Source organism: Lissotriton vulgaris, unplaced genomic scaffold (genome assembly GCF_964263255.1).
Source record: "Lissotriton vulgaris unplaced genomic scaffold, aLisVul1.2 SCAFFOLD_2914, whole genome shotgun sequence".
In the NCBI taxonomy this organism is placed as follows: domain Eukaryota; kingdom Metazoa; phylum Chordata; class Amphibia; order Caudata; family Salamandridae; genus Lissotriton; species Lissotriton vulgaris.
In genome coordinates, this window is record NW_028241756.1 from 167,951 (window position 1) to 190,961 (window position 23,011).

General features: G+C 47.7%; 1 protein-coding gene across 1 annotated transcript in view; it reads right to left on the minus strand.

Moving 5' to 3' along the window:
- The window catches only part of LOC147669889 (rho GTPase-activating protein 19-like), a gene marked incomplete at its 5' end in the record, with an annotated part of 203,955 nt that overhangs the window by 97,230 nt on the left and 83,714 nt on the right, over positions 1–23,011 (minus strand). Inside the window, 2 exons of the mRNA XM_086948173.1 lie at positions 9,793–9,858; positions 18,734–18,820. Coding sequence (XP_086804299.1) covers positions 9,793–9,858; positions 18,734–18,820 — 153 coding nt within the window. The remainder of the gene's footprint in view (positions 1–9,792; positions 9,859–18,733; positions 18,821–23,011) is intronic.

Sequence of the window (23,011 nt, forward strand, 5' to 3'; positions counted from 1 at the left end):
CCACGCTTAGGGTGGACAAAAATATTTACAACAAGGGGTGGTGAGGGACAGAGTCTCTGAATTAAGCAGAAAGCTCTCACCCAGTCAAGAGATCAGGGCTAGATCCAACACCGTTTTTTAGCTCACTGCACCATCCCAGTTTCAGAACCTGGCTGTATGCAAATTAGTCTGTTCCTGTCCCAGTGCATGATGGGAACAGGGCAAACCAAACTACAAAAGCCAATTCTTACACTGGGAAGGAAACAAGCTCCCGGGGACCGGTTTCTGGCATTACAGCCGTCTTCGGCCCGGTTTGCTTGAATCCTGATGGTGCAATGAGCAAGGGTCTCACATCTGAGAATACCCTTCCACGCTTAGGGTGGACAAAAATATTCATCACCACCCCCTTTTTGTAAATCGTTTTAGGCCACTATAGGTGTGGCAGAGTATACTCAGACATGAGTCCCTTTCTCACTGCTCCATCAGGATTCAAGCAAGCCGGGCCGAAGAAGGCTGAAATGCCAGAAACCGGTCCCCGGTAGCTTGTCTCCTTTCTGGTGAAGAATTGGCTTGGTAGTTTAGTCTGCCCTGTTCCCATGATGCACTGGGCCAGGGACAGACTGATTTGCATATAGCCAGGTTCTGAGCTGGGATGGGGCAGTGAGATAAATAACGGTGATGGATCAAGCCCTGATCTTTGGACTGGGTAAGAGTGGTCTGTTTAACTCAGACACTCTGTTCATCACCACCCCCTTTTTGTAAATCATTCCTTCATAAAGAGACATAGCACGGAAGTGTACTATTGGGAGGGTGGTGTCTGCTGTGTAACCATTCCTAGAGCACAGCCCACAAATGCCAGGGTTATTAGCGCTGGCAACTGACTCAGGATATAAGAATACTACCATATAGAGAGGGCACAAAATACCCAAGAGTAAACAGTGGCTTGGTACACGTTTGTTAGCGTTAATTTTCTTATAGAAGCACAGCATATGACTTATGCCAAAGGGCGATTGCATTTCCAGGTTGGATGTTTAGTGCACCCACTTGGAGTTAAATATAATTTGACGCACACACTTGCATGAATGGTGTAGATTTACACACCCCCACACACGTTTCAATGTGCGCACAAAAAGAATTTCAGAACGGTTCAGAGACAAAACTAAACTACGTAATTTCTGTTCCGGTGTTGCACCGAACGTTTAAGTCTACACAGAAGCTTAAAAATTAGATATATTCTCATCGTACAGTCAACACCCGAATCTCTCGATTATGTCTGATCATTTGTCTGTGTCACACGCACGTACAGACCTTTTAGATATTTTGCGAGCTGTGCAATTTCTATTATTTTAAAGCTACACACCTATATGAGCTGTTGGCAGTCGATTAAATAGGGAGGAGTAGTAGAGTCAACCTGCATACATGGGCTAACGGTCAGTTGATGTAGAGTATCAGTGGCTAAAAAAAAGAGTTTGCACTTTAAGGTAAACATAACCCAGGGAACACTGTTCGCGGGAACCGAGATTCTAAACGCCTATTGATTAGCGCGTAAACAGCGTTCTCGTTTTAGCGGGTGGGGTCCCCCGTCGCTTCGAAAGTGATCATATGAAGGGGGTCAATTCCCAGAGGGATAGGATTGTCGTATGAAGCATGACCCGAGCTCCCAGGGAGTCCGGATGAAAAGGCTCTTATAAGAATGTAAAACAATTATTTATCAGCGCTGGAGGAGCTACTGAGGATATTGAGGTCACTAAAAGCCATTAAATAAGCGAAAAGGGGGTAATGCATGTGGGTATGAAGATGAAATCTTACAAATAAGGAGGAGCAGCCGAGGCGCTCAAATACACGGAGAGCGGGAAACAGACGGGGGGGAAGAAGGCACAAACAGACACGGACAGCGAAAATACACGGAGAGCGGGAGGGGGGCGGGAAACAGACAGGGGGAAGAAGGCACGGAGGGAAACAAACACGGGCTTACCTTCACTGCGAAGGATAGAAAATGGCGGACACAAGCTTCCAGATTTTGAGGATTTGTGGGCGTGGTTTTGCTGTCCTGAGTGACGGACGACGTCACAGGGCTAAAGAATGCAAAAAATCACGCCCCAAATCCGAAAAAGATAGGGCTTCTTTGGAGGGATGGCTCTCCAGCCGACAATGAATCCACTAAGCCAAACATAGATCCTTTTTTTGGAAAGCAATTTAAAATTCTTTAAAAAATAAATATGTTGAATGCACATTTTTTACGGTGTTAGTTTATTTCAATCACTTATCACCAATTTCTCCCAAACATGAGTTTGGATTAAAGATAAAAGTTACCGCTGTTAGTTTGAATTACTCCCATTAGAACAAGACATTTAGTTCTGTATGTTTAAAGGTAACTCTAAATGTTAATTTGTTTCGATATTAACACGTATGAAAGATATTCCATTAAAAATAACTAACGTACAGAAAAAATGAAACATGACTAAAACAACGAGATTGTGACCCTGTTTTACTAAAAAGGATGTGGCAGCTTTGGTCAGGAGGGGTGTGGCAGGAGTTACTTCTATCATTTGCAGTTCCCAGAAGAAGCTGCCATTTCCTAGTTTCGGGTGTATGCCCTACGTTTTTTGTTTTGTACATACATTTGTATTACTTTGTATTGACACAAATTGAACCCAGCACATCTTACCTGGGCACATTGTGCTATCAGTGGACAGTCCTACTCCTTATAGGCAATAAGAGAGCTGAACTAGTAGTTGTTTCAAGTGTTTCATTCGATGTATTTCTTTTTGAAGGAGAGTGAGGCTGTGTGTTAAAGTGCCAATTAATTGATAAAAGAGAGCAAAAGCAAGGAAAGTACACACACATGGATTACTTTCAGCCCCACCCACGTTAAGTGCACTGTACACGACAACTTAAAATATACAAGGCAACCATCTTTGTGATATAAGTGAGTGAGCTCTGCTCCATGGCAATAGGGTTTATCTGTTAACAGGAGATGCTCTTGTCATTAAAAGCATCAACCCTAGTTGATCAGGGAATCGACCTTGCTTTCAAGAAGTTGGAATGACGGATCTCTGAAGACAGGCTGCCAAGATAGTGCAGATTTCTCTCATTCAGCGACAGGAAGCAATTCTGAACAAGCATTATGAGGCCTCCTAGCATATGCCCCCCACAGACGGACATAATGCATGCATGCAGAAATATAACTGCCATATCCGTTAGGGTACCCTACAAAAAACTCAATGGTGGCTCTCTTGCATCACAGCTCGATCAGCATCTAGGTACATGGAGAGATTGTTCAATGAACTAGTGCCTCTGATAGGCCGGCTGAATCAGTCAGCTTTAGTGGTAGTGATAGAGGAGGCCCTGTCTCCAGACACGCCAGCACCGACACTCACACAACCTCCAGCTTCAATTCAGCAATGGGAATAGAGATGGCTTTGGACAACATTTCCTCAATGAAACAAAAACACTGGTCTGTAGGAGCCCAGTCTCAGTACAGCAGCCTCCCCACAGGTATGACCTAACTTGAAAACCAAAAGATCACTAGCTCTGACAAATAAAGATGGGGAGCATCCATCCACTGGCTCGGCCAGGATTCAGGCGGCGCCTTCGATGGATGGAAGCTTCTGTGTGTTATGGGAGGCTGCACATGGCCACCAATTCCACCGCAACATCCCGCTCGGGAAAGCATGGCTAGTCCAAGGGTGCTGCTTCCATATGGTGTGCCATGTCTCCACTGCCAGTGTGTAAATGCCAGCATCCTAGCTGCTGGTACCAACATCGTGGAAGAAGTCGCTAGCCGGCATGGTGCTTGGAGGTATAGATAGAATGTCAACAGGTGGAGAAGGAACCACTGCCACCACCCCAGACGAGCCTGGGTCACGGCCGCATCCATGACAACGACTGAGCTCGGCCTGAGGGCAGATCATTTGGTGCCTTTCGATACAACAGTGTGGTTGTGGAGCGTTGAAGTAATGGCTGCGCCCTAGTTTGGAAAGCCTGACATCCCTCACAGATGCCTGGTAGGGGAAGGGAGGGCCTATGCAGCCCTGATCTAGAAATGGCATCTTTCGGGCCTGCCATCCTGTGGCTCCTAAACTCTCCTGGGCGCGCGGGTGGAGCAGCGATGGGCATCGCGCTTTCCAGAGCTTACAGCGTCATCCTGTGCCCTGGTGATGGGGGTGCTCGTGCAGCACCCACCTCGGACACATACTGCACACAACTGCCCGGCGTTCTGAAGCCCAGCACAGCGAGGCGCTGCGAGTCTCGCGCGCGGTTCATCTTTGCCGGAAGTCTCTGGATCCGGCAGGTCCACATACACCTGTTTGCTCCTGGGCATGGCACGCCCAGGCGCCTTTTGTCTTTGCCACTGGTGGTAACACATCCAGACACCCCTAGAGTCACGTCCAGATACACGTGCCATTGCTGGTCACGCCCACACACCTTTCCCACTACACAACAAAACCAGACACCATTCACCCCACAGATGGAACGCTCTAGTATTTTTTTGAAGTGTGCATTGAGAACCCAGACACAACTGTTTGTGGTGAGAACCAACTCATGGGCTTTTGCTCCTGTTGTCTACACCAAGACACTGTTAGGTGTGAAGTGTGCAGGCCCAGATACATTTTAGGTACGTGTTTACACACTAACATATGCTTGCTTCTGGTTGTGATACCCGACCACACTGCCCTCGTCACCTAGGGTTTTGAATGGCATGGCCACACAGCAGAGCCCTTTGTGATGGGGCTTTAGTGCGCCTTGGCACAGGGGTGCCACACAGCCATGCGCGTATGCCCGGGGCTATGCAGCATCTGTGTCCCGAGCACCAGAGTCCACACAATTTAGTCCCGTTTTATAGCAGCGAATACATTATATGCCCAGAGGATCACACAGCCAGACTCAGTCCCCAAGCTGAGGGCCCCCTATACACCAGGCATAGGCCCACACACGCCTGATCACAAAGACTTGGCCACGGCACACAGACACATTTGCAGATGAGGATGGCACGCCAAGACACTAAACAATAAATACGGTGCCCCATGGAGGAGCACACACCCTTCGGGGGGCTTCCCCCGGGGAGCAGGGTCACACAGCCTGACGCCGCAGGTGGGACTGGGTCCCGCACTCACCTGCTCGGGACCTTGGAAGCAGATCCGACACTGGGGGGTCCGCATGCTGCTGTCCAGGCTGCTGCTGAGGGACACCGCGTCCAAGGGAGGCACCACCTTCTCCTCCAGGCCGAGGCTGCGGGGCCGCGGGGGGTCGGCCACCCCGGGCCCATAGTACTCTTCGTCATCGCCCCACCGGGAGGCGCCAGGGGGCCAGCCGCAGCCACCCACCCCCAAACCCCGCATGGCTCTGCTTCTGCTGCTGGGCTCCGGGTCGGACCCCGAGCGCATCAACACCAGGACCTTCAGTTCATTGAAAGAAGAGAGAGCGGAGAGCGGGAAACAGACCGGGGGAAGAAGGCACAAACACACACGGACAGCGAAAATACACGGAGAGCGGGAGGGGGGCAGGAAACAGACAGGGGGAAGAAGGCACAAATACACACGGACAGCGAAAATACACGGAGAGCGGGAGGGGGGCGGGAAACATACAGGGGGAAGAAGGCACGGAGGGAAACCAACACGGTCTTACCTTCACTGCGAAGGATAGAAAATGGCGGACACAAGCTTCCGGATTTTGAGGATTTGGGGGCGTAGTTTTGCTGTCCTGAGTGACGGACGACGTCACAGGGCTAAAGAATGCAAAAAATCACGCCCCAAATCCGAAAAAGATAGGGCTTCTTTGGAGGGATGGCTCTCCAGCCGACAATGAATCCACTAAGCCAAACATAGATCCTTTTTTTGGAAAGCAATTTAAAATTCTTTAAAAAATAAATATGTTGAATGCACATTTTTTACGGTGTTAGTTTATTTCAATCACTTATCACCAATTTCTCCCAAACATGAGTTTGGATTAAAGATAAAAGTTACCGCTGTTAGTTTGAATTACTCCCATTAGAACAAGACATTTAGTTCTGTATGTTTAAAGGTAACTCTAAATGTTAATTTGTTTCGATATTAACACGTATGAAAGATATTCCATTAAAAATAACTAACGTACAGAAAAAATGAAACATGACTAAAACAACGAGATTGTGACCCTGTTTTACTAAAAAGGATGTGGCAGCTTTGGTCAGGAGGGGTGTGGCAGGAGTTACTTCTATCATTTGCAGTTCCCAGAAGAAGCTGCCATTTCCTAGTTTCGGGTGTATGCCCTACGTTTTTTGTTTTGTACATACATTTGTATTACTTTGTATTGACACAAATTGAACCCAGCACATCTTACCTGGGCACATTGTGCTATCAGTGGACAGTCCTACTCCTTATAGGCAATAAGAGAGCTGAACTAGTAGTTGTTTCAAGTGTTTCATTCGATGTATTTCTTTTTGAAGGAGAGTGAGGCTGTGTGTTAAAGTGCCAATTAATTGATAAAAGAGAGCAAAAGCAAGGAAAGTACACACACATGGATTACTTTCAGCCCCACCCACGTTAAGTGCACTGTACACGACAACTTAAAATATACAAGGCAACCATCTTTGTGATATAAGTGAGTGAGCTCTGCTCCATGGCAATAGGGTTTATCTGTTAACAGGAGATGCTCTTGTCATTAAAAGCATCAACCCTAGTTGATCAGGGAATCGACCTTGCTTTCAAGAAGTTGGAATGACGGATCTCTGAAGACAGGCTGCCAAGATAGTGCAGATTTCTCTCATTCAGCGACAGGAAGCAATTCTGAACAAGCATTATGAGGCCTCCTAGCATATGCCCCCCACAGACGGACATAATGCATGCATGCAGAAATATAACTGCCATATCCGTTAGGGTACCCTACAAAAAACTCAATGGTGGCTCTCTTGCATCACAGCTCGATCAGCATCTAGGTACATGGAGAGATTGTTCAATGAACTAGTGCCTCTGATAGGCCGGCTGAATCAGTCAGCTTTAGTGGTAGTGATAGAGGAGGCCCTGTCTCCAGACACGCCAGCACCGACACTCACACAACCTCCAGCTTCAATTCAGCAATGGGAATAGAGATGGCTTTGGACAACATTTCCTCAATGAAACAAAAACACTGGTCTGTAGGAGCCCAGTCTCAGTACAGCAGCCTCCCCACAGGTATGACCTAACTTGAAAACCAAAAGATCACTAGCTCTGACAAATAAAGATGGGGAGCATCCATCCACTGGCTCGGCCAGGATTCAGGCGGCGCCTTCGATGGATGGAAGCTTCTGTGTGTTATGGGAGGCTGCACATGGCCACCAATTCCACCGCAACATCCCGCTCGGGAAAGCATGGCTAGTCCAAGGGTGCTGCTTCCATATGGTGTGCCATGTCTCCACTGCCAGTGTGTAAATGCCAGCATCCTAGCTGCTGGTACCAACATCGTGGAAGAAGTCGCTAGCCGGCATGGTGCTTGGAGGTATAGATAGAATGTCAACAGGTGGAGAAGGAACCACTGCCACCACCCCAGACGAGCCTGGGTCACGGCCGCATCCATGACAACGACTGAGCTCGGCCTGAGGGCAGATCATTTGGTGCCTTTCGATACAACAGTGTGGTTGTGGAGCGTTGAAGTAATGGCTGCGCCCTAGTTTGGAAAGCCTGACATCCCTCACAGATGCCTGGTAGGGGAAGGGAGGGCCTATGCAGCCCTGATCTAGAAATGGCATCTTTCGGGCCTGCCATCCTGTGGCTCCTAAACTCTCCTGGGCGCGCGGGTGGAGCAGCGATGGGCATCGCGCTTTCCAGAGCTTACAGCGTCATCCTGTGCCCTGGTGATGGGGGTGCTCGTGCAGCACCCACCTCGGACACATACTGCACACAACTGCCCGGCGTTCTGAAGCCCAGCACAGCGAGGCGCTGCGAGTCTCGCGCGCGGTTCATCTTTGCCGGAAGTCTCTGGATCCGGCAGGTCCACATACACCTGTTTGCTCCTGGGCATGGCACGCCCAGGCGCCTTTTGTCTTTGCCACTGGTGGTAACACATCCAGACACCCCTAGAGTCACGTCCAGATACACGTGCCATTGCTGGTCACGCCCACACACCTTTCCCACTACACAACAAAACCAGACACCATTCACCCCACAGATGGAACGCTCTAGTATTTTTTTGAAGTGTGCATTGAGAACCCAGACACAACTGTTTGTGGTGAGAACCAACTCATGGGCTTTTGCTCCTGTTGTCTACACCAAGACACTGTTAGGTGTGAAGTGTGCAGGCCCAGATACATTTTAGGTACGTGTTTACACACTAACATATGCTTGCTTCTGGTTGTGATACCCGACCACACTGCCCTCGTCACCTAGGGTTTTGAATGGCATGGCCACACAGCAGAGCCCTTTGTGATGGGGCTTTAGTGCGCCTTGGCACAGGGGTGCCACACAGCCATGCGCGTATGCCCGGGGCTATGCAGCATCTGTGTCCCGAGCACCAGAGTCCACACAATTTAGTCCCGTTTTATAGCAGCGAATACATTATATGCCCAGAGGATCACACAGCCAGACTCAGTCCCCAAGCTGAGGGCCCCCTATACACCAGGCATAGGCCCACACACGCCTGATCACAAAGACTTGGCCACGGCACACAGACACATTTGCAGATGAGGATGGCACGCCAAGACACTAAACAATAAATACGGTGCCCCATGGAGGAGCACACACCCTTCGGGGGGCTTCCCCCGGGGAGCAGGGTCACACAGCCTGACGCCGCAGGTGGGACTGGGTCCCGCACTCACCTGCTCGGGACCTTGGAAGCAGATCCGACACTGGGGGGTCCGCATGCTGCTGTCCAGGCTGCTGCTGAGGGACACCGCGTCCAAGGGAGGCACCACCTTCTCCTCCAGGCCGAGGCTGCGGGGCCGCGGGGGGTCGGCCACCCCGGGCCCATAGTACTCTTCGTCATCGCCCCACCGGGAGGCGCCAGGGGGCCAGCCGCAGCCACCCACCCCCAAACCCCGCATGGCTCTGCTTCTGCTGCTGGGCTCCGGGTCGGACCCCGAGCGCATCAACACCAGGACCTTCAGTTCATTGAAAGAAGAGAGAGCGGAGAGCGGGAAACAGACCGGGGGAAGAAGGCACAAACACACACGGACAGCGAAAATACACGGAGAGCGGGAGGGGGGCAGGAAACAGACAGGGGGAAGAAGGCACAAATACACACGGACAGCGAAAATACACGGAGAGCGGGAGGGGGGCGGGAAACATACAGGGGGAAGAAGGCACGGAGGGAAACCAACACGGTCTTACCTTCACTGCGAAGGATAGAAAATGGCGGACACAAGCTTCCGGATTTTGAGGATTTGGGGGCGTAGTTTTGCTGTCCTGAGCGACGGACGACATCACAGGGCTAAAGAATGCAAAAAATCACGCCCCCAAATCCGAAAAAGACGGAGTCATTAAATCTCCGGCCTAAGACTGCGCAAGCGCAGCCTTTTAGGCCTCCGACCTAAAAAGCGAGGAGCAAAGCCACAGGTAATCTGTTTTATGCAGACTTCACAATTCATTTTTAAGCAGTTTCGCAGGGTGTTAGAATATTCCAAGAGAAGGTAGCATAATAGTTGTGATCTTTTGAAATCGAATGAATGAATAAATGAATGGGCAGAAAGCTTTAAAATAAGAGGCAGCTTTAAAAATAATAGAGCATATGGAGGCTGTCCAATGAAATGGACGTTCATGGAGTTAAGAAAGAAATACAAAGACAAACTCCTGCAAACAAACCTCATTCTCTAAAAATCCTGGCTATGGGCACAGCAGTTATCAAGGAGCAAGCTGTTCTTACCTTGGAAGCATGGGTTGTTGAGCCCAAATAGTGCAGCCTGGAGTGTTCTCGGATATACGCAGGTGCCTGCAAGAACAAGCAGTGCATTGCATTTAACCACAACAGCAGATAATCCCATCAGAATTTGTGTTGCTTCAGTTCATTATACAGTTGGTTTAAGTTTTTGCTACCTATAACTCTGCTCCTGTACGTAACTGAGGGCTTGTAGAAGTGTCTCTATTAAACATGATTGCCCTCTGCAATGGCAGTAATTGGAGACAATGCTCTGTGCATAAGGCGCAAAAGTTTAACATCTTCAATTCACAGTCACAGGAAGTTCAGAGGCACCCTCCTGTCAAATTACTTCAGCTGTCTCCTTTACTTCTTTTAGAGCAGTCATTGTTCAATATCTATCAGTCCTTTAACTACAAACCCACAAAAGGTAATGGTAGGAATGGTTGCAAATAGTTTAATCACCAGCAATTGGTCAGGTAGCATTCCAGCCCATCGTTTGCCTACTATGCCACCTACAATTAGACTCAGCCATATGCAAATCAATCTTGATCCTGCTCCAATGGGAACAGTCAAGCCCGAAGTGTCAAGGTAGGTCTTCTCTGAACCGGAACACAAGCAATCCAAGAATAGGTTGGGCTTAGCTGGGCCTCTTCAGCAGCTTGGTCCCAGTTTCACAGTGAATGACTGTTCCTGCTGGAGCAGGACCAAGGCTCATTTGCATATGGCTGAGTCTAATCTGTGGTGGCATAGTGTGCATAAAAAATGAGTTAAAGTGCTACCCTGAGTGATTGCCAGTGATGGGAGACATGCTTGCAGATAATCCAATCACCTTTTGAGTGTTTGATGTAATATCCTAAATGCCCTACCGTCTGCGCAGACACAGGTCCCGTGTACACTGTGCCATTGGAACCAAGCTGCACTCAACTGAAGAGGCTCAAACAAGCAAAAACCTCTCTCAATGTGTTCGTATTCTGGTTCAGAGAGGACCCGGCTTAGCAGTTCGAGCTGGACTGTTCCAACTGGCGCAGGATCAAGGTTGACTTGCATATGACTGGGTGTAATGTGATGTGGCATGGTGGACAAAAAAAATGGGTTAGATTTCTACCCAGTGATTAGACTTATTGCAAGCACGTCTACCATCAACTTTTGTGCTTGAATCCTTAAACTACCTCAACACACTGGTGCAAAATCTACAGGTGAACCGTTTTCTTAAGTAGATTTTGTCACCATTTGCCTTCAAAGCCATATAAAATGAACTTTCATCTATGGATAGAATAGTTCATTTCATTTCACTAGTTATTTATTTTGGGTCACACTTTGGATAATATTCCTTTTTTTTTTTTTTATCGGTAGTGTCTATCAATATACTTTCTTAAAAATACTCCTTTATCCGTATGTTTTGTACTTCTTATTTTTTTGTTTTACATTTTTTATGTAAAAGAAAAAATACAGGCATTTTTACAATCAGTTCACCAAAATTGCACAGATGGTCCATAGCAGTACATTTAGCAAAAACATCAAAGCTCATTGCACAGTACAATATAATGGAAACATCAAAAAACACATCCTATTCAACATCAGCGGCATTGTCCTATGAGCTTCTAGGGGGTTCAGATATGTTCCCCCGAAACTAGTTCCAAGCCCCCCATATGTGTGACCATTTCTTCGAACACCCTCTAGACACATATACAGGAACCTCAGTTACCATGCACACAGGCAATTTTCCACTTGGTCACCATGTAGCCCAATGTGACCCAGGTTCTCTCTTTTGGGGTGAGATCCGTAGGGTTCCACATATCAATAAGATCAATTTGATATTCCTGTGTATCTGCTGCCCCAGCACCTCCTCCATCTTAAGTGTCACCCCCTCCCAATATTTCAGTATGGTTGCACATTCCCAAAGAGTATGGATAAAGGTGCCCTCCTGCCCACATCCATGTACACATTCACTGGCTTGGGTGTAGCCCATATGGACCAGTGAGGGTCCTGACATATGTTCTGTGAAGGATTTCCAGCTGTACTAGTCGGAATCTAGAGGAAATGGCAACATCGCGCGGAGACACCAATGCAGCCTGCCATTCCTCGTCATCCAGCCCAGCCACGTTGTGGTCCCATTTACTTCTTAGGCGGATCAGGCGTGTTGTTGTTCAGCAGTTTTTTGTATATGAGAGATATGGCCTTTTCTGGGAAATCGCCGCCAAGAATCAGATCCTCTAGTGGGGAGGATTCAGGGAGATCCGCACCCTTTGGGAGAACCGCCAGCAGAGCGGGTCTAATTTGAAGATAGCGAAAACGCTCAGAGTCGGCCATCTCATACTCTTTCTGTAATCGGGAAAACGATATGACCTCGCCCGACATACTAAGGTCCCCAATGCTGGAGATTCCAATGGTATCCTATTTGTCAAAACCCAGGGAACGCGACAACCGACCCAGCTGATCACAGTGCCAAAGAGGCGTAACTAGAGTGAGCTTGCCCTCCCAACCCAGGCATCTATTGGCGTCTTTCCATGCCTGTACCGCATGTAGAGTCGAGCCAGAGAGGACGGGCAACACAGATTTTTTGATACAGCGCCCCCTCAAATCCGCCTCCCGGGAGGAGCCAACGATCTGTCCGAAAGGCCGGGTCATCATGCCGAAAATACCTGCATTGGTTGACAGCGACGAGCTGCGAGGCCCAATAATATTTTTTCATGTCAGGGAGCCCGATGCCACTATCAAACCATCCCAGAGTGAGTTTCTGTGTGGCAATGAGGGGGGACCTGCCCTCCCACAGCACTCTTGCGCCGTTGGCTCAAGCTCTTTGAAGTAAGACGCCGCGACCGGGAGGGGCGTACTCTGCAGCACATACAGCAGCCAGGGGAGGGACATAATCTTAAACAATGCCGCTCCCCCCAGGAGAGCGACCTCCAGTGCGGAACGTCTGATTTCAGAAGTGCCAGCGGAGGTCGAAGGTTAGCAGCATAGAAGCGAGATAGGTCCTTGGAAACCCATATGCCCAAATACTTGAACCCGTCCTTGGCTTCCGTCCGTAGGCAAGTCGGGGCTGCCGTCCACTAAGTACGTAAAACACCGATTTGGACCAATTGATCCGACAAACCCGCAAAATCGCCGAATACACGGAATATGTCCATTAAGATGTTGAGTGACTTTGCCAGGGAGGCAAGATAAAGCAGGATGTCATCCGCATGCAGTGATATAGTCTTCCCAGCCATCCGTCCATCTCAGAACCCTGATAGCTGGGTATTGACGGATCCACACCACCAGGGGTTCCAGAGCCAAGGCGAAAAGGGGCGGCAACAGGAGACAGCCCTGCCTTGTACCCCTACTCAATGAAAAAACAGGAGATATCCAATTATTGCCAATGGCTGACAAAGGAGGCGTACCCATTGAATGAATTCCGGGCCAAAACCGAACTTCTGGAGCACGGCAAACATGTAGGGCCATTCAATAGTGTCAAAGGCCGACGTGGTATCCAGAGACACCACCACCGTATCCTCTCTAATCGTATCTGCCCTGCAGAGCACTCCATGTAGGCAAGGGAGAAAAAGAGATGTGTTCCGCTGCAGTCATAAACCCGGACTGATCCGGGTGGATCAGGGTAGGAAGAACCTGCAACAGGCGAGTGGCAAGGAACTTCATAAGGATCTCAGCCTCGCAGTTAAGCAATGAAATAGGCCTATGGGAAGAACACAAATCTGCGGGTTTGCCCATTTTATGGATTACAGTTATATTAGCTAATCTACGATCTCAAGGAGAATTCCAGTCTGCTTACTCTCCTGGTACAGGTCAGTGAGAAATGGAGCGGTCCTGGCCCAGTCAGCTTATATAATTCCATGGGGATTCCATTGGGGCCCGACGCCTTCCCCCTACGTAAATCGTAGATGGCCTTCTTTACTTCAGTCACCATGAGGTCGCGCACCATGTCAGAGCTTTCCTCGGCGGTGAGAGCCGGCAATTGGATATCACGTGGGAGAGATGAAGCCTCCTCTTCTGACGAGTATGTGAGAGAAGTGTACAAAGAGTGGAAGTGTCTTCCGAAAGCATCCGCGATATCTTGTGGAGCAGTAATACGGGAGTGCACGTCGGCGCGAGGCTACAAAAGAATTTCCGAATGTTGCTGACGCAAGGGGGATATTCACAAGGTGAGGAATCCACACGGCAGATGTATCTATCAGAACTACTACTACACGCCGTGCCCCCTCTGCAGTCAAGCCAAGCCAACAGTTCGCCTGCCTTGTCACCGATATCATATACCCTACCAAGTGTAGCCCTATAATGAGCCAAGTCCGAGAATTCTTGCGTCTTGATATGGAGTTGTTGGCGCACGTCCTCAGAGTTCTGCGGACGTACCGCGTGTTCCAATTCTAGGAATTCACTCCATTGGCGCACTAGAGCCGCAGACGTCTCCTTCCGTTGCCCAGCAATTTGCCCCAACACGACCCCATGGATGACCGCTTTATAGGCCTCCCAAAGGGAGCAAGATGAAATGACCAAGCCAGCTTTTCCTGGAAATAAAGATCGGGTTCTTCCAACACCTTCTCTCTGATAGGGGGAATATTAAGATACCACTAGTTAAATCGGTGCAACTCGGCCAGCCGGGAGCTCCCCCACTTCCATCCTGCACATTATCGGCGAGTGATCGGAGACCCCCCTAGCCAAGTGTTGGATGTCTTTAACGTCGTGGATCTGTGTGAGTGCAAGTATGTAGTCTATGCACGACATGCAGCGGTGGGGGCCCGAGAGGTGTGTGTACTGAAGTTCCCTGGGATGCATGTACCTCAAGACATCTACCAGGTCCATAGCGCCCATAAAACTATAGACACCTTTGTGTGAGAACGGCAGATCTTTTTGGGGCCATCGATCAAGTGAGTCAGAAGCAATAGAGTTAAACCCCCCCCCCCCAAATCAACAATCTCCCGTCCAGTAGATTCAGGAGGTGACCCCCCAGGTCACTAAATGCCTGGGTGTACAGTTCCGGTTTAATGTACACTGATAACAGATTGAGGGCTGCTCCCTCCCAAACCCCACCACAAACCTACCCGGCAGGTCCGTGTGAATCGTGTTGACCATCAAGGGGAAGGACTTGCGAACTAAAATGCCCACCCCTCGGGAACCAGAACCAAAGGCAGAGTGGGCGACCATCTGGAAACCCCATCGCAACAGGGCTTTGCAACCATTTCCCAGCAACTGGGTCTCCTGCAATAAAACATCGGGCGAGTGCCGTTTCAGAAACTGGAGAACCACTCCTCTTTTAATTTTGTCCCCCAACCCATTTACGTTCCAGGATAACAAGATGAGTTTTTGTCTATGCGCGGCACTCAACCTCTAACGTCAAACGTAAAAGGTGCGTTTATATAAAGAGCATATCCTGTGGGGAGGGGGGTGGGGTGGTGGCGGGGGGGTTTCAGACGGACAGACAGGGGGGACGTTGAAAAAGGAGAGAGCATATCAGCTAACCCATCTGTCGCCATCTGCTTTCGAGACCACTCAAGAAGGACATGCCTAAGCAAACACATTACAAAAAACACACCCAAAAACTCTTCCCCGCCCTCCCCCTGTCCATACCCCCAGACCCTCCTCCCTGCTCGGCAGTGACAAAACCTCCGCCCCCCAAACTAGCAGAGTGCCTATCGCACACCCTTCCAAACACTTTCGGGACTGTATGTCGCAACCGAGCACCCATCCCTAAAATACTCCTTTTTTTCATTATTAACCAGAATGGCCTAACGTCTTTGTGGTGAGAGCATAGACATGGGCCAACCACACATCCGACATTACCCACAAGATCAGCAGGGGAACAAACAAAAACAAAGTTCGAGACAACAGGAACATCTATGACATTTTATCACAGAATAACAAATATCGGACGCAATGTTCGCGGGCGACTCAGACCATCCATGATCACCAAGCCTTTGCACCGCCCGAAGGAAAAACATACGGACCAATTATTCGACACCAGCCGCTGCCTCAGTTAAGTCCATCTGTTGCGAGCCACCACCAGAAGCCCGGGTATCGCGTCCCTCCTCACATCCCCAGCATGGTGAGTGCGGCGGCCCGCAGTACGCCAACCCTCCAGCCAGTCCCAGGCCTCCTCCGGAGTGGTGAAGTACCAGGATTTCCCCTCCGATTACACCCGCAACTTGGCCGGAAACAACATTGCATATTTCAAGTCCTTGTCTCGGAGCGCCTTCTTAACCTCCAGGAAATTTCGCTGTTGTCCTTGCACGCTGAGGGTGAAGTCCAGAAAAAAGGTGATGTGACTGCTCTGGAATTCCACTGGTGAGGCGGATCGGGCACACTGCAGGATAACATCCCTGTTGTGGAAGTTAAATATTCTGGCGAGAAGCGGTCGCGGGGGGTGCCAGTCCTCAGTCTTCCCCCCCCGGCACGCTCACTGCACTGAGAAAAAGTTGGAGTTCACGTGGATTGAGGTAGTTAGGGATTAAATCCTCCACGAAAAGGTACGGAGACGGCCCTTCCGCGCGTTCCAGCACTCCAATTATGCGGACGTTGTTGCGCCTGGAGCGCCCCTTGTAGTCGTCCAGCTGCGCCTCCAGCCTCACGGAATGTGATTGTAGGTCCTCAACCTTTTTTTTGCAACTCAGACCCATCTTCCACCAGGAAGGTAAGCTTAATTTCTACGTCCTTTAAGCGCGAGTTCATGGATCACATATCTTCCCTGATAAGAGACACCTCCATTGAAACCCTGTCTATAGGTGACTCCAGGGATGTGCGGACAGCAGTAACTGCGTCGAGGATATCCTGCAAGGATGGGTCTTTTGGTTTCCCTCGAGGCTCAGATTTGTCAGAGGTGTCTGATTGTCCTTTGGGGCTCGTGCCAGGACCCCCGTCTCATGCATATTTCAACAGTTTAGTCTGGAGGGCTGCCTTTGAGCCGCAGCCCCTAGTCATGATGACTGCGGATCTCCCGGACCGGGCCCTCTTGTGACTGGTGGGAAGGACAATGTAGAACGGCCAAGAGTGGGGTCATCAAAATCCTCCCCTCCGACCTTAACAGCCCGAGAGCGACCAGTGCAGTACCTCGAATGCCACGCTGCGTTGGTCTCCCAGCCCCCGAGCGCGGTCTAACTTTCGCCAGAACTGTGCCCCGAGTCAATGTTAGGGGAGGAAGCTGCAGTCTACACACACTCGTACAGTAACAATGGCTGCCAGTTGTGCAAAGCCTCAGAGCGCTGCTGCCAATGCTCCATTCACGGAGCAGAGCACGGGACAGGGAGCCACCCAACGCTGTTCACAGTCTGAGGTATGGGTATGGAATATAGGCCCAGAACCAGGGCTCCCGGTCGTCAAGTCTGCCCTTCCTCGGTATTGCTTCCGCGCTATCTACCGCACACAGGGCCGTGCGAGGTGCAGCCGGGGGGGGGGGGTCCAAGTCACCGCCCAATGCCGTATTACGGGCCTCTTTCCCTCCACAATGTCAGCCGATAGTGGTGGAAGCAATTTTCACCACCGCCGGTGAATCAGTAAAGACGCGCCCTCCGGTCCGCCTCGCCTGCCCGTAACTTGCGGCACTTCTCCACACCAAGTCGTCAGCGGCTCTCGCTCTGCAGCACTGAGATCGCGGACCCTGGCAGCCATGATCCAGGACCACTCACCTTTCTCGGTGGGGTGTCTTCAGCGGTCTACCCCCACTCCAGGGGCCATGATTTCAGAGGTCCCTCACTGCCGGTGGTGCTCCCGGCCGGCCGGCTGCACAGCCTCTTTCTCGTCTCCGTGTGGCCCAATGTCACAGATCACTTTGCCGACTCTCCGTCGCATCTTCTTGGACACCAGCGACGTCGCTGAGATCATTAGCCAGTCTGGATTCCAATCTTGGCAATTCAGCGTCAGTTTAGGCAGTAAGAAGCGGATAAGTTACAGATTTCATGCTCAGGTCGGCGGAGCAAACGAGCTAAGCGGCCATCTTAGCACTCGGCTTGGCCACACCCTCCGTACTTCATTTTTTTTAATGTTTTCATTGAACGGCAAAGAGTAACACATCCCCATTTCTTCATCCAAGGATTATGATCAGATCATGTCGAAGGCACAAGAAATTGTGTTAGGCTTAGTCGGAAAAACTTTCTCCATCTCAATCCTTATACAGTTCTATCCGGGAGCAGCGAAAGCTTGGGTTCATCATGTTAAACATGTATTCGTTCTTCCGTCACTAACCAGTTACATTGAGTCCTAATAGATAATGCTGAAGTTCAGTGCTTCCAAGTCAACTTCCTAAATCATGATTCCACACTTCTAATTAAAACTCCAAAAAAGCCCAAACTAATTTGCGAAGGGTTTACCTCAAGGATTTCTACAAGAGGTCACAAGACAAGTTCTGTGGAAGAATTAGCAATGTGCGAATTACTTTAAGAGGATTTGTATCTGATAAGTCAAGCAAAACAAATCTGTTGACATATGAAGGTGTCACTCAGTAGCTATGCCCCACGGGATAGGAGACATAACCACTTCCATATTTCGTATTTTAAACAAGTAATAGTAAGGACACACTTTGTTTACTGGTTTACATGTCTGATTGCCATTTTAAAATCAGTGACTGTCTTGGGGAGTGTTTAATAATGGAAGAGACCAGCCAGACTGACCTATAAAAAGCTCAATACAATTCATGTACAGCTGTGGCACTGTATAATTTTTTTTCTTAGGTCCACTTTTAATCACACAATAATACTGTATATACACCCCAATATGAGAGGCCCACACTCAACATCAGTATTTAAAGTGAATGAATTTGTAGAAAGTTAAAGAGTTCAGCACAAATCGGAATTGAAGAAGCACAAAATAAATAAATAAAACAAATAAAGGGTAACACAAATAAGACTGCAATGAAGGTCAAGTGAAAATGAAATGAATACATTACATATTCGGTACAGACTATTATATACATAAAAACAATATTTCCTAATCCACATTTTAAAGTCATATGCAGAAATACCTTGAAAAGTTTCTGGGAATGCTTAATCATGAAGGTGACGCCATTATTTATTTTTGTGATATTCTCCTGCAGGTCATTTGCTGTCAACTGTATGAAAAGTAACATCAAAACATTAAGACAGGGTAAAACATACCAAAGAGTGTGTGTACTGCGTTTTATGGCACATTTAGTTCAAATACTAATTTAAGATGCTAAAGTGTTCTGCCACATAGTACAGTCATTACAATTAGGCTTCACATATCCAATTTGTATTTGCAGTTTATCTTCTAACATAATACAAATGCAAAGCATAAAGAAATAACTTACTGGGGTAGCTGTACTGCTTACATTCTGAAGGCTCACAGTGGGCCATTAACTTGAATATTTCACGATCAGCAAGTTGGTATACTTGGTCTTAATAATAACCCCTTGTTTTCTATTTACTTCACTGATTCATCCACAGTACAAACTACTAACTTATATAATGGCCTGCGGATTTTTTTTAGTGGTCCGACAAATTTTTGAAGCAGGCCTTTTTCTCTTTTGGAAAAAAATACACAATGACTGGCTAAGCTTTCCAAAGTTCCTGCAGGAAATTTCCATTTTGCAGTGATTAAAACAAAGGTGAACTTTCAGTGGCCCCAAAACCTGTCAACTACAAAAATGAAAAGAAATAGCCTATAAGAGTAAAGACATACGTGTATTTACATCCGAATCACCGATACTGTCAAACATACTGAGTTCATAGACTGAGATACAGCAAAGATCAGTTTTGAAAGAACAGCCATCAGGCATAATGGCAAATGCTTTGTAATTACACACACAGCGTTATTAAAAAACAAAAACATATTTGTGAAACCCCAGCTGCCACACTTCCTCTGCAAATGGAAAGTACATAACTACTCAAAAACAGAAATCCCATTATAATCTACTGCATACATTATAGTTGTGCATTTTGCCCTGCATTGCATGACTGCACGCTTTATCCTTTTCTGTCCTTATGCCAAATACATTACACTGTAATGGCTGAAAACTGTTACATTTTGTCATGAAGCAAAATGCATATTTAGGAAAATATGATCTGGAGGTTTTTGGTAAATATGTGACCTTAACCAAGCAAAAATCTATTGCCCCTGCTGACAAGATATAGCCTTGCGTCTGGCCGATATCGGGTATGTACAGCAAGTAGAGCACATAGGGAGTGGAAGATGGCAGCCGGTTAGGACACCCGGTCGGAGAGCTCCGCGACTGACTGAGGTCCGCGAGAACCTGCGCCAGACTACACCGATATTGACAAGGAATGACTTACTGTTATTGTAAACGGTAAGAAATGAGCTAACATTGGATATTCTCCGGGGGAGTGTGGGAAAGAACGGCATAAAAGGGACGGCATAGCGGCATAAGAAATGTTTTTTTACCTGGTCCCCGACGGACTCCCGCCACGGAGGGAGATTGAAGACCCTCACACGCAGGATTTGAGGAGCGGCACGGCTGGCTACGTGGGAGTCTGGAAGGTGGCGGGGAGAGCTAGAGCGACCTGCAGGAAGGCTTCCGGGAGGCTCGGCTTTCAGTTCCGGGGGATAAGCGGCAGAGGCAATTCGGAGCTGGATTTGTTTTTCCGCGAGGGGCGCAAACAAAGCAGTGCAAGTTTGAAAGCCCTAACTTCCAAGCTGAACAGTACTCTTAGTACAAAAAGGCACATTGCTGACCCCTTTACCACCTATCTCGCAGATAAAGAGGAAAATTCCACCCTGCCACAACACATGAACGAGGCACTGGGAAAGGGAGAGGAGGAGGGTGAGGAAGGTGAGAAACGGGGGGCTGGGGAAAGAAGAGAAACAGAGCAAGACAAAGTTTCTTCTACTGAATATAAGAGCTTGGGGGCTCCAATTACAGGAAATAAAAGGGGCGCAGAAGGAAAAAGGGGGCCCCTGAACGTAGTGTCTTGCTACAGCCTTCGAAATAGAAGTTTTCTAAAACAGGAGCAATATCCAAAGAACATTATTCCAAGGCAAGTTAATAAAAGTAAAACTAGAAAGACCAAAAGGAAGCCCCAAGAAATCACCAAAAATAACACTGACAGTGGGAAACAAAAAGCTGAAGATAAAATCGATTCAGCCCTGAAAAACAAACTCAAGATCACCCCTTCTCTGAGAAAGTTTTTTAAAGTCCAAAAACAGCAGCAATCACACACGGTAAGAAACAAGGCGAATCAACTTGATCTCTTATCAGAAAGTCCTGAACCGGCACTAACACAGTTACAAAATATTCAACTCCCCACAATAGTAACTGCGCTTACATTTCAAACCAAGAGCCCTAAAGAACCCTACAAGACGCCAGACATCAACAGAACAGCGCAAAAAAATACAGAGGATAAAAGCCATACGCATACGCAGCTCACAGAGAATTCAGTAATTTTCCCTGTGCCTCAAGAAACGGCAGAGGCAGCCACAGCAAAAAGCACTCAAGAAGAAAATAACGAAGAAATAGAGAGAAACGAGGAAACCGTACAGAAGAGACAAGAGGCTGAAAAAGAAAGTCCTAAAAATCAGACGAACGAGTTTCTGGAGAGAATATGGACTGAGATGAGACAAATTTACCATATCAGAGGCTAAACAAGACAAAATTCAAGAAGCATGTGAGAAGTTGGACGGTAAACTAAATGCACTAGGAGTGAGAGTGACAGCTGTGGAAGGAGAAGTAAGTGTCTTGAACAAAAGGGTGGAAAGCAACCGGAAAGAGCTAAGAACATTAAAACAGGAGGGGAAATATCTAAGCGAGAAGCTAGAATCGCTTGAAAATCAAGCCAGGAAAAACAACATACGTATCCTAAATATGCCAGAGAATGAAGAAGGGACTGATAAAGAAGTTTATTGTAGAACTCCTGGTGGAACATTTTCCCTGGATGATGCAGAGCAATTAAAGGAAGACATGCAAAGAGTTCACAGAGATCCATTCGGAAAAAATAAAGAAAGGAAAACACCTAGGAAAATACTCATTAACTTCAAAACCTACACATTAAAAGAGAAAATTCTCGGTGAGGCCCTGAAAAAAGGTAACTTCAGTAAAGGCTCATGGTCCTTCAGGATCAGGTCCGACATGTCAAAAGCATCACAAGACAGGCAATGGGAGTTGGGGAAATTCATGCCAGAACTACAATCATTAGGTGCCACAGTGCAAATGAAGTTTCCACCCTCGTTAAGAATTATGTGGCGAAACAAAATGAGGAACATTAGAGATCCTGAAGAAGTGAAAAGTCTCCTCGAGCTAATGAGACAATATCCGGATGGAAGATCCCACAAGTTAAAAAGGATTTCAAGATGAAACTATAAAAACAAAAAAAGAAACGCATATAAGTAAACATAAAATAGGTCGGTGTAGGGCGCGATAAGTAAAAAAAACACTACACACAATCAAGTCAAGAGTCAAGGAGCTACAAAGGGGTTAAGAAGAAAACCCCAAGAAATGAAGAAGGAGGCTTCCCCAGGGAGGGTAAGGACAAAGTACAAAAACAAAAAAAAAAAAAAGAAACTCAGGAAACAAAAAATGGATGGGGAGCATAATAGGGAAAAAAAAACTAAAAGAATAATCCTCAAATATTGGAAAAAAATGGAAGGAACGGAAAGTTGAAGCCCCTACCAGAACATTTAATTTTCGTAACCAAAATGCACTAACAACAAACATGAAAGATGGGAGAAATTAGTAAAAAACTCAAAATACTCTGCTGGAACGTAAATGGCATGAGGACAAAAAGTAGGAGGAATAAAATCCTAGAATACCTCAAGACAGCTGAAAGTGAGATCATTATCTTACAAGAGACGCATCTCCTAAAGGAGGAATGGGATCAGGTGATGAAAAACCTAAGATGGGTCGATACGTACGTCTGTACAAATCAAGGGTGCAACATCAAAGGAGTAGCCATTATTATCAAGAAATCATTAAAAGCAATTATGGAATCCTCGGAAGTCGATAGTAAGGGTAGGTGGGCACTAGCTAAAATAAAAATGGGAAACACTTCATATACAATAGCAGGTTACTACGGCCCTAATCTTGACCAGAGCCCCTCCAAAATCTATACACACACCTGTTATCTGCCACTACCCCGGTAATCCTGGGAGGAGATTTCAACCTCATATTAGATCCTAGAGTAGGAAGACAACCTAATTTACCAAAGATGAGGAAGTGGATTGGAATATATAGAAAAGACTTAGATTTGATAGATATATGGAAGGAAAAAGGAGACAAAAGTCAGCCTTACACACTACATAACAAAAAACTGGGGCACAGGTCAAGAATAGA